General features: G+C 46.8%; 1 protein-coding gene across 2 annotated transcripts in view; it reads right to left on the bottom strand.

Moving 5' to 3' along the window:
* Nucleotides 1–2,099: 2,099 nt before the first annotated feature.
* MTRES1 (mitochondrial transcription rescue factor 1) overlaps nt 2,100–12,384 on the bottom strand; it is a 26,860-nt gene continuing 16,575 nt past the window's right edge. For both annotated transcript variants that reach the window (XM_017878577.1, XM_017878579.1), the window contains exons 3-4: nt 9,014–9,086; nt 2,100–2,627 (exon numbers count right to left, since the gene is read on the bottom strand). In XM_017878577.1, the coding sequence (XP_017734066.1) occupies nt 2,448–2,627; nt 9,014–9,086 (253 nt within the window). In that variant the 3' untranslated portion in view covers nt 2,100–2,447. The remainder of the gene's footprint in view (nt 2,628–9,013; nt 9,087–12,384) is intronic.

Raw genomic sequence — 12,384 nt, 5'->3', positions numbered from 1 at the left:
GGGCTTGGTGGCTCACGCCTGTAATCCCAGCACTTTGGGAGGCTGAGGCGCGTGGATCACGAGGTCAGGAGTTCAAGACCAGCCTGACAAACATGGTGAAACCCCCATCTCTACTAAAAATACAAAAATTAGCTGGGCATAGTGGTGCGCACCTGTAATCCCAGCTACTCAGGAGGCTGAGGCAGAAGAATCGCTTGAACCCGAGAGGCAGAGGTTGCAGTGAGCTGAGATCGTACCACTGCACTCCGGCCTGGGTGACAGAGAGACTGCATCTCAAAAAAAAAAAAAAGAAAAAAAGTTATGAGTTCATGTTAAAAAATAATCTCTTTACAGCTGGGCGTGGTGGCTCACACCTGTATCCCAGCACTTTGGGAGGCTGAGGCGGGCGGATCATGAGGTCAGGAGTTCAAGATCAGCCTGACCAACATGGTTAAACCCCATCTCTACTTAAAATACAAAAAAAAAAAATAGCTGGGTGTGGTGGCGGGCACCTGTAATCCCAGCTACTCGGGAGGCTGAGGCAAGAGAATCATTTGAACCTGGGAGGCGAAGGTTGCAGTGAGCCGAGATCACGCCACTGCACTCCAGCCTGGTGACAGAGCAAGAGTCCGTCTCAAAAAAAATAAAAAAATAAAAAAGAAAAAAAGAAAAAGAAAAAGAAAAGCTGGTTAACAGTTCCAGACACATGAGCCCAAACATCCCACTGCTTTGGGCTACAGAAGTGTCTCTTCACTGCCAGTTAAGGATTCTCAGGAATTCCTGGGGGACAAATAAGAGCCCAGATACAGGGTCTTTTTTTCTTTTTTTGGAGATGGAGTCTTGCTCTTGTTGCCCAGGCTGGAGTGCAGGGGCACGATGTCTGCTCACTGCAAACTCTGCCTCCCAGGTTCGAGCGATTCTCTCCTGCCTTAGCCTCCTGAGTAGTTGGGATTACAGGTGCCTGCCACCATGCCCAGCTAATTTTTGTATTTTTAGTAGAGATGGGGTTTCCCCGTGTTGGCCAGGCTGGTCTCAAATTCCTGACCTCAAGCCTCAGCTTCCCAAAGTGTTGGGATTACAGGTGTGAGCCACTGTGCCTGGGCCAGCCAGTCTTTTTCATGTGACATCATCTAGCAAGTCTCTTATTGGAGGTAACCTCTCCAAGTGCCAGCAAACAGCTCCTGGGAATCTATAGCCTGGATTATTCATCCATAGGTCCTTTCTTAGATGATATACATTGTCTACCCCACCACACTACTCTGGTAAGCCTTCATTTTACGACACTTTTTGAGAATTAGAATTGGTTTTATTCTCTTCATTGATAAAACAGGTATGTTTACTTTCACCTGAAAATTAAACCCTTACTGATTACCCTAAACTAGGGGTCAAAAAACTTTTTCTGTAAAGGGGTAAGTAGTAAATATTTTAGGCTTTGGCCAGGTACAGTGGCTCATGCCTGTAATCCCAGCACTTTAGGAAGCCAAAGTGAGACAGTCACCTGAGCCCAGGAGTTGGGAGACAGCCTGGGCAACAGAGCAAGAACCCCCGCTCTACAAAAATCTTTTTTTTTTTGAGAGAGATGAAGTCTATGTTGCCCCCAGGCTGATCTCAAACTCCTGGGATTAAGTGATTCACCTGCCTTGGCCTCCCAAAATGCCGAGTTAGCAGGTGTAAGCCACTGTGCCCAGCCAAAAGGTTTATTTTTTTTTTGAAGTAAATATTTTAGGCTTTGTGGGCCACAGAAGGTCTCTGGCTGTGTGTGTGCGCATGCATGTGTGCTGTAAAAACCATTCTTGGCTCAAGGGCTATAGAAACACAAGTCTTTGGCTGCCTTCGTTTATGGACCCCTGCCCTAAACTAGTAATTTCAAATGGGCTCTAACTAGCTGGTTTGAAATTAGCTGGAAAAACTTTATTCATCCAGACTTGTGAAGACAAACTGAAGGGAACTAAGGCCCCCCGCCACTGGTAATTCGGAAGGGTAGGGGAGAAAGGGGTCTCCCAGAGGTTATCCCCTAACATCTGAAAGTACCCTTGACTTTGCTTGGTTTTGTCTAAAGAAACCTGAACCTGGGAAGCTGGCCCTGCTGGACAGGGAACATTTTAAATAAAAACACTAAGAGACAACAAGGCCTGTTTATTTTATAATGACTCCTGAGGTAGTTTATGTGGGAAACAGCAGGCAAGCCATTAAAACCCTCTGGGGCTTAGTTCATTCTGCACACGTCTCACTCTGGCAAAGGGGTTCTCACACGACGAGGTCAGAGGAGCATGGATCAAGGTGGGGAGGGGGTGGGGGTGAGGCAGGCCTTGGGAAGTGTCTCCAGATATGGATCCTAGTTTCCACAAAATGGCTCAGCAGATGCCACAAACGCTAAGAGAACTTTATTTTAATAAAAATGTCCTCTTTTTCAGGTGACCCCTTCCTCTACCACTAGAAAGCAGCTTTATTGCTAAAAAGCAATCCATTTATTTAGATGTTCTCTTCTTAGGCAACTTTAAACTTTTCCACCGCCGTAACACCACTCTGTATTTTTCACTTTCAGTCTTCTCTTCAAACACCTTTTTCAAGAGAATCCGCATAACTGTCTCTGTTCCTGCTTCTTTATCCTCTCCAGTGAGAAGATCCAATGTATCTCCCACTTTCACCTGAAAATTAAAAGAAAACGGAGGCTTGGTTACACTTCAGGAAATCCAGGCCAATGCAAACACTACTGCTTTGAGTTTTCACCACATGATCACGACCCAGAGGAGGGGCAGGTGAGAAAAGGCCCTGACCTCGGTCACTGTCACCTATCCCCAGTGCCTCAACGTGAAAGGGAGGGTGCCTTGGCCAGGTGCGGTGGCTCACGCTTGTAATCCCAGCACTTTGGGAGGCCAAGCTGGGTGGATCACCTGAGGTCAGGAGTTCAAGACCAGCCTGGCCAACATGGTGAAACCTCATCTCTACTAAAAATACAAAAATTAGCTGGGTGTGGTGGTGGGTGCCTGTGACCCCAGATACTTGGGAGGCTGTGGCAGGAAAATCGCTTGAACCCGGGAAGCCGAGGTTACAGTGAGCTGAGATCGTGCCACTGCATGTCAGCCTGGGCGACAGCAGGAGACTCCGTCTCAAAAAAAAAAGAAAGAAAGAAAGGGAAGGTGCCTCAAATACAAGGGCCTCAATATCAGCCAGTGTCCTTCCTTCAGAACTAGACAACTGGCTGCTGTGGATCATCCCTGTGCACAATAACTCAAATAATCACATCTATTGGGTGACTTAAGAAAATATTTGAATGGACACATTTATCTTGGTAACACTGGCAAAAGACAAAGAAAGTGGGGGCAGTCTTAGAGACTGTGTGCACAGTAATTACTACATGCATTAGGAAGACAATTTCCAGTGCAATGCTTGCCTCAACTCACAAACGTAGAATGCCACAGAAGGCAGAGTTGGATCTGATTCAATGGGTTAAAAGGCTGAGGTCAAACCCATTTTTGCACAGAAAGCAGCTTCAGTTGAGGCAGTGCAATGCATACCCTGGGGCAGTTGTCAGCTCCCAGGTCTAGGACACTGGTCTGTGCTGAAGGTACGGACAGCCCAAGACCGATACCTGGTCTAGGCAGCTCAGGATCTCAAGGGATCTTTCCAGACACTCAAGAAGGGCCAAACAGGGCCGAGCACGGTGGCTCACACCTGTAATCCCAGCACTTTGGGAGGCCAAGGTGGGTGGATCACTCGTGGTCAAGAGTTCGAGACTGGCCTGACCAAAATAGTGAAACCCCGTCTCTACTAGAAATAAAAAATTAGCTGAGCATGGTGGTGCACACCTGTAATCCCAGCTACTTGGGATTGGGAGGCTGAGGCAGGAGAATCGCTTGAAACCGGGAGGCGGAGTTTGTGGTAAGCCAAGATGGCACCATTGCACTCCAGCCTGGGCAACAAGAGCAAAACTCTGTCCCCCCCCAAAAAAAGAAGGGCCAAACAGACCCAGCTGCCACATGCTGCTGCTTCTACTAAAACACAAGCCAGGGATGACTGCGAGCCATCTCATACCCCTCACCACTGCTTCCAGTAGCGGGTGGGCAAGCCCAAGTGTGGACCACTGACAGCAGTGGGCACACATGGCCATTTAGAAGGCTACTAGAGGGCTTCTGTTTAAGAAGTATGGTGTCAAATGCTGACTTTTATTTTACAATTAATGTTCTCTAAGGCAGACACAACTTCAGACTGTGAGACCTTTCAACCTCACCAGAACAAGCCCATGTCTATTCTCCCACCCACTCAAGACCTCTGCAGGCCCAATAGTCAAGTCCACAACATGGGCATGCACACCTGCCTGCCACAACACTATACTGGCCAAACCAGGAAGCCCACAGTAGCTGGATATAAAACTCACACAGGGCAGATTTTAAACCATTAACTCCCTCTCCTCCTTCTCAGCCTCTCCCGTGGGCTGTGAAGCAGAAAAGCTCATACCACTGCTATGGTCACGACTGTTTCTCCCGGCCCTAGGTTCAATTTTTGAAAATGACTACTTCAGCCTGTGTGGACATTTAAAAACATCTGTCTAGATTTTTATCTGTCTAGAAATACAGGCTGGGCGCGGTGGCTCATGCCTGTAATCCCAGCACTTTGGGAGGCTAAGGAGGGTGGATCACGAGGTCAGGAGTTCAAGACCAGCCTGGCCAACATGGTGAAACTCCGTCTCTACTAAAAATACAAAAATTAACGGGGCATGATGGCAAGTGCCTGTAATCGCAGATACTTGGGAGGCTGAGGCAAGAGAATCGCTTGAATCTGGGAGGCAGTGAGTCGAGATCATGCCATTGCACTCCAGCCTGGGCAACAAGAGCAAGACTCTGTCTCAAAAAAAAAATACAAGGCTTGGGAACTCTGCTTTACCTTTTTGGCATAACCTTATTTCATTCAAATTACTATGATTTTTAAAGTGTTTATAGAGATGAGGTCTCTCACATGTTGCTCAGGCTGGAATGCAATGGCTATTCATAGGCACAATCATAGTGCACTGCAGCCTCAAACTCCTGGGCTCAACGATACTCCTTCCTCAGCTTCCCAAGTGGCTGGGACTACAGACAAGCACCACCTTGCTCAGCTAAAATTTTTTTTTTTTTTGAGACGGAGTCTCGCTCTATTGCCCAGGCTGGAGTGCACTGGCGCAATCTTGGCTCACTGTAAGCTCCGCCTCTTGGAGTCAAGCGATTCTCCTGCCTCAGCCTCCTGAATAGCTGGAATTACAAGGAGCCTGCCACCATGCCCAGGTAACTTTTTTTTTTTTTTTTTTTGAGCAGTGGCCAAATGTCAGCTCACTGCAAGCTCTGCCTCCCGGGTTCACGCCATTCTCCTGCCTCAGCCTCCCGTGTAGCTGGGACTACAGGCGCCCGCCACCTCGCCCGGCTAGTTTTTTTTTGTATTTTTTAGTAGAGACGGGGTTTCACCGTGTTAGCCAGGATGGTCTCGATCTCCTGACCTCGTGATCCGCCCGTCTCGGCCTCCCAAAGTGCTGGGATTACAGGCTTGAGCCACCGCGCCTGGCCAACTTTCTGTTTTTTTTAGTAGAGACAGGGTTTCACCATGTTGGCCAGACTGGTCTCGAACTCCTGGTCTCAAGTGTTCTGCCGGCCTTGGCCTCCCAAAGTGCTGGGATTACAGGTGTGAGCCACTGCACTCGGTCTACAATTCATTTTCAATAAGTAATATATGCATGCGATACAAAATTTAGAAGATACAAAAGGGTATACGAAGAAAAGGTATACAGACCAGGTGTGGTGTCTCATGTCTGTAATCTCAGCACTTTGGGAGGCCAAGGTGGGCGGATCACTTGAGGTCAGGAGTTCAAGACCAGCCTGGACCACACAGTGAGACCCTGTCTCTATAAAAAATAAAAAAATAGCCAGACATGGTGGTGTGCTTGTCATACCAGCTACTCGGGAGGCTGAGGTGGGAAGATCACTTGAGCCCAGAAGTCAAGACTGCAACGAGCTGTGGCTGCACCACTGCACTCCAGCCTGGGAAACCGAGCAAGAACTGTCCCCAAAATAAAATAAAAATAAAAAGGAAAAGGAAAAAGAAAAGAAAAGACGATATACAAAGAAAAGGATACTCTTTATGTATATCCTTTCATAGAGATATTGTGCATGATGTCTGCCTCTCTAAAGAGCAGGCTAGTATGTGGCTAAGGAATGAATCCCTTTGGGGCTTCCTTGTAGCGTAGAGAAGGGGTGTTCCTCCTTTACCCAACTGATCCCAGGAAGAGATGAGTTTAGGAAGGATTCACTCCCCATACTTGGGCACCACACAGCCACTGTTTAATCAACAATTACCCAACACCTACTACACCCTGGGTTTCACCTGGTTTTCAGCTCAAAGAAAAGCTTTGCTGAATTGCAGGCAGCGAAGGTTAGAGCTGCAGCATCAGACAAGCACCTGACCCTTTGGGGTCAGCAGCCAGGCACTGGCTCCACAGAGCAGACCAGGGAAGGCGAGGCATTCTTTATTCCCCTCCATGGCCCTGTCCCTCAGCAGACACAAAGCAAAACTGGCTGGGATTAGGGGCTGTTCCAAATATCTACATTTCAAATCTCCAGTTAGCTGCAGTTTCTATGGCTACCAGGCCTCCTAGTAACAAGACAGCTGAGTGTTAATAATGCCCCCTTCCTTTGCTGACCCTCACAAGAAACCTGGAAGGCAGCTGAGACAACAGAACACCCAAGGCAGAATGAAGCAGCAGCAATTAGGCTGTAGTTAACAACATCACAAAATAGTGGGGGGAGAAAATAGTCTAGTGGGGTTTGTAAATGAGGCCCCAGCACAGTGATAGGGTTTTCAGGGAGTAATCATTCTTTACTCCAAGAACACATCTTGTTTTTGGAACACTGCAGCTTAGAAGGAGGGCAGGCTAAAGGAGGAAAAAGCAATTCAGAGATGAGAAGGGTTTATGACTGCATGCAGCTCACTGAGCAACAGCTAACAGCCACAGTCCCAGCCTGCTGGTTCAAGTCAGGGGCATCACCAGTGCCTTGGGACTTGGGGGCTGAGACAGCATGGGGGACTTTTCCCTCCTTCTGCCCACAGAGCTGCAAGAACCTGCATGATCCCAGTTAGCAAGGACTGCAGGAAGCCTCAGTGCTCACCCAAATGCACAGCTGACAGCCTCAATGTCCCATGTCCTAGGGCAACCGGATGTAGCTTGGATCCTCCAACCCCAGGGATATTTTGAAATATGAAAGATGAAATCAAAACAATCTCCAAAGTACGTCTAACTTCTCTGGAACCTTTGTTCCCTGAACACGGAGTTAGATTATGTCTTCCAACACCTCACATGTCTTGTGTCTTCCACACTTTTTAAGGGTCTCTGTCATACCTTTTTATTGTGTTTTGTTAACTTTTATTACCAGTATTGTTTTTTCCAATTATGAAAGTGATACATACGCATGGTAAAAAAATTCAGAAAATAAAAAGCATGAAAAAAATCAACATAATCCATAATGCTTCACTTAAAGATAAATACTAGTAATAGCAACATTTTAATTCCAGATGTGTATATATATGTAATTTACTTTTACAAAAACATGTTTTCTAACAGAATTTTTTTTTTGAGATAGAGTCTCGCTCTGTCGCCCAGCCTGGAGTGCAGTGGCGCCACCTCAGCTCACTGCAAGCTCTGTCTTCTGGGTTCATGCCATTCTCCTGCCTCAGCCTCCTGAGTAGCCAGGACTATAGGCGCCCGCCACCATGCCCAGCTAATTTTTTTTTTTTGTATTTTTAGTAGAGATGGGTTTCACCATGCTAGCCAGGATGGTCTCGATCTCCTGACCTTGTGATCCGCCTGCCTCGACCTCCCAAAGTGCTGGAATTACAGGCGTGAGCCACTGGGTCTGGACAGAATTTTTTTTTTTTTTTTTGAGACGAAGTCTTGCTTTGTCGCCTGTGGCTGAAGTGCAGTGCCGGATCTCAGTTCACTGCAAGCTCCGCCTCCTGGGTTCATGCCCATTCTCCTGCCTCAGCCTCCACCGAGTACTGGGATTAGGCGCCTGCCACCTTGCCCGGCTAGTTTTTTTTTTTTTTTTTTTTTTTTTGTATTTTTTAGTAGAGACGGGGTTTCACCGTGTTAGCCAGGATGGTCTCGATCTCCTGACCATCGTGATTCACCCGTCTCGGCTCCCAAAGTGCTGGGATTACAGCTTGAGCACTGCGCCGCTTTTTTTTTTTTTGAGACAGGGTCTCACTCTGTCACCCAAACTGGAGTGCATTGGTATGATTATGGCTCACTGCAGCCTTGACCTCCCAGGCTCAAGTAATCCTCCCATCTCAGCCTCCCAAGTAGCTGGGTCAAGCGCCCGCCACCACGACTGGCTAAGTTTTTGTTTTTTTGTAGAAATAGAGCTTTGCCATGCTGCCCAGGCTTGTCTTGAACTCTCAGCTCCCAAAGTGCTGGGATTACAAGCATAAGCCACTGTGATTTTTTATATATGATTTATTGTTAGAAAAGTGAAGACTGGAAACACATTTTCTTGTAACTGACTTTCACTTAACAACAGTATTGATATGGATTTGTCAGAAAATACAGAACACATCATTTTTTATAGCTGCTCTGCACACAAAGCTGTGCATCCAGCAAGCACTCACTGGGTACTGCTAAGCTGTACAGAACTACACATCTGCTCAGATACCACTGGCCAAAGAACAACTCTACGTGGATGAAATGTTTCTTTGAAATCTGATTACGTGGATTCCATGAGGGCTAACATTAATGACCTGGAAGTTTAATTAATGGATATCTGCCAGTTCGAACAGTGACGTATTCTAAAATTTTAAAAGGGAGAAGCTTCATCAGAAGGTCATTAAGGCTGCAAAAGTGAAAGTGCCTGTGTCTGAAGCCTGTGGCTGATTCCCACCAGCTTGAGCTGGAGGACCACAGAGGACCTCAGAGAAGGAAGAGGAGCCAGAGGGAAAATTTGGGGCAGCATTAATTGAGTTACTAGCAGAGTAAGTGATGAAAACATCTGGCTATCATTATAGGTTAGTATCTCACCGTTCTGCTTTTCTTCCATAATTTTTCCTCATTCAGCCTGAGTTCACCTTTGTAGAATGCCTCTTCCACTTTGCTACAAAAAAAAAAAAAAGCAACAATGTACACAATTTGGGTGATGGGTACACTAAAGCCCAGACTTCATCACCACGCAATATATCCATTTAACAAAATGGCACTTGTACCCTCAAATCTATTTTTCTGTTGTTTTTTGAGACAAAGTCTCACTTTGTTGCCCAAGCTGGAATGCGGTGGTGTGGTCTTACCTCACTGCAACCTCCACCTCCCGGTTTCAAGTGATTCTCCTGCCTCAGCCTCCCAGTAGCTGGGACTACAGGCACACGCCAACATGCCTAACTTTTGTATTTTAAGTAGAGACAGGGTTTCACTCTGTTGGCCAGGCTGGTCTCGAACTCCTGACCTTGTGATCCGCCCACCTTGGCCTCCCAAAGTGCTATGATTACAGGCATGAAACACTGCGCCCGGCCTTGTATCTATTTTTTTAAAGGTAAAGTGCTTTAAAATATAGAAATATACTTAAAACAATCTCAGGTGACCCTTGGCCAGCACGGGCCCAAACTGTGCAGATCCACTTATATGTGGATTTCCTTTAGCCTCTGCCACCCCTGAGGGCAAGTCCACGCCTCCTCCTCCGCCAGGATGAAGACCTTCATGATGATCCACTCCCACTTAATAAATAGTATATATATTTTCACTTCCTTATGCTTTTCTTAGTAACATTTTCTTTTCTCGAGCTTACTTTATTGTAACTGTGTATCAGTAAGGCCTTCGGTCAACAGTAGGCTATATCAGTAGTTAAGCATCAAAAGTTATATGTGACATTTCAACCGCATGGGGGTTGGCACCTCTAACCCCCACACTGTTCAAGCATCAACTATATACAAGTTTGAGAGAAACACTTGCCATTATTATTATTGAGACAGATTCTTGCTCCATCGCCTAGGCTGGAGTGCAGTGGTGCGGTCTTGGCTCACTGCAAGCTCTGCCTAACAAGTTCACACCATTCTCCTGCCTCAGCCTCCCAAGTAGCTGGGAATACAGGTGCCTGCCACCACGCCAGGCTAATTTTTTTTATTTTTTATTTTTAGTAGAGACGGGGTTTCACCGTGTTAGTCAGGATGGTCTCGATCTCCTGACCTCGTGATCCGCCCGCCTCGGTCTCCCAAAGTGCTGGGATTACAGGCGTGAGCCACCGCGCCCAGCCCTCCATTAATGTTTACTCTGACAGTGATTCTTCACAGTCTCCATTTTGAGTCCTGGGAAACGGAAAGTCACCTGCTCTGGTGTGTATCTAAAACAGGGAGACCAAAAGGCATTTCTAAATAGATGTTGAACTGCTGCAAAGATTTGCTAGTGCTCTTGGGCAGTTAATTGGAGGGAGCCTTAAGAGAGGTTTTAGCATACATGTCAAGCTCCATTCTGGACAAGGGCCTGGGGTACTCCACCTGACTCCCAGTGCAGAGATCACATGGCCAGGCTGTAGCTCTGGTGATTCACGACAGCCAAAGTGAGTGGGCATTGCCTTCCCCTCAGATACCTGCTCTGTACACTGAGAGAAAAACCAGACACCATGTGTATGGCAAGGCTATTAAGAAACCCTCTGCCAGTTTGTACTGAGGCTGGCGAAATTCCAATCTGACAGCTGCTGTTCTCTCTGAACTTAAGTCACTGCAACAAGACCAAGGGAGGAAGCAGCTAAAAATCAGTACACCCTTTCTTTTTGATGATCTGATTCCAGGGGACTAACATGTGGAGCTCGGCTTAATAATAGCAGCAGCAGTTTCTACTCTGGGAGAGGAGAGTCCTCCTTATTAGTTTGCCAGAGTTTAGAGAACATTCTCTAATGGCACCCTAATCAGAATGCCAAGGGCGGGGCCTGTGGGCTGGCTCATTTTTATGAATCTCTTTTCTTTTTTTTCGGAGACGAAGTCTCGCTCTGTCGCCCAGGCTGGAGTGAGGTGGCGTGATCTTGGCTCCCTGCAAGCTCCGCCTCCCAGATTCACGTCATTCTCCTGCCTCAGCCTCCTGAGTAACTGGAACTTCAGGCACCCACCACCGCGCCCAGCCAATTTTTTCTTTTTTCTTTTTTTTTTTTTTTTTTGAGACGGAGTCTCGCTCTGTTGCCCAGGCTGGAGTGCAGTGGCGCGATCTCGGCTCACTGCAAGCTCCACCTCCCGGGTTCCCGCCATTCTCCTGCCTCAGCCTCCCGAGTAGCTGGGACTACAGGCGCCCGCCACCACGCCCGGCTAGTTTTTTGTATTTTAGTAGAGACAGGGTTTCACCGTGTTAGCCAGGATGGTCTCGATCTCCTGACCTCGTGATCCGCCCGTCTCGGCCTCCCAAAGTGCTGGGATTACAGGCTTGAGCCACCGCGCCCGGCCAATTTTTTCTATTTTTAGTAGAGACAGGGTTTCACTGTGTTAGCCAGGATGGTACTGATCACCTGACTTCGTGATCCCCTGCCTCGGCCTCTCAAAATGCTGGGATTACAGGCGTGAGCCACCACGCCCAGCCCTCTTTATTAATCTCTTAAACTTCAAGGATTAAAAAATTAAACTATGACATTACATTAGGTCATAAAGGTACAAATTACACAAGACGTTTTTCTGCATTTATTCATATCACAATTCTTACATTGTATACAATATGCATGCAATCATTCCTAAGGGAATAAATGAATAATGAAGACCACTATTCTTATATAATTAATCTAGCAGAGAGGGAATCAGAATACTAAAGAAATCTTAGCTGCGCGCAGTGGCTCACGCCTGTAATCCCAGCACTTTGGGAGGCCGAGGCGGGCGGATCATGAGGTCACAAGATCGAGACCATCCTGGCTAACACAGTGAAACCCTGTCTCTATTAAAAAAATACAAAACATTAGCTGAGCGTGGTGGCAGGCGCCTGTAGTCCCAACTACTTGCGAGGCTGAGGCAGGAGAATGGCGTGAATCCAGGAGGTGGAGCTTGCAGTGAGCCGAGGTCACGTCACTGCACTCTAGCTGGGGTGACAGAGTGAGACTCCGTCTCAAAAAAAAAAAAAAAAAGGAAATCTGAAAAGTTAGACTCAATACCTCTATTATACATGAACATATGTAGTATTTTCTTCAAAACAGTCCACATATATTGAGTACCTACTATGTCCCAGATACTGTTATAAGTGCTTGACATAGATATATACGCACTCAATCCTAGCAACCACTCTCTAAACTAGGTTCTATCATCTTCATTTTACAGATGAGAAAACTGAGGCTCAGAAAGTTTAAGTAACTAACCCAAGGTTACACAGAACCAGGACTGAAACCCCAGTAATCTGGCTCCAAAGCCCACATTCTGTTTTTTTTTTTTTTTTTT

The sequence above is a fragment of the Rhinopithecus bieti genome, unplaced genomic scaffold (assembly GCF_001698545.2).
Source record: "Rhinopithecus bieti isolate Rb0 unplaced genomic scaffold, ASM169854v2 scaffold_10614, whole genome shotgun sequence".
In the NCBI taxonomy this organism is placed as follows: Eukaryota; Metazoa; Chordata; class Mammalia; order Primates; family Cercopithecidae; genus Rhinopithecus; species Rhinopithecus bieti.
Note: the sequence above shows the minus strand (reverse complement) of the source record. Positions and strands in the feature narration are given on the sequence as shown.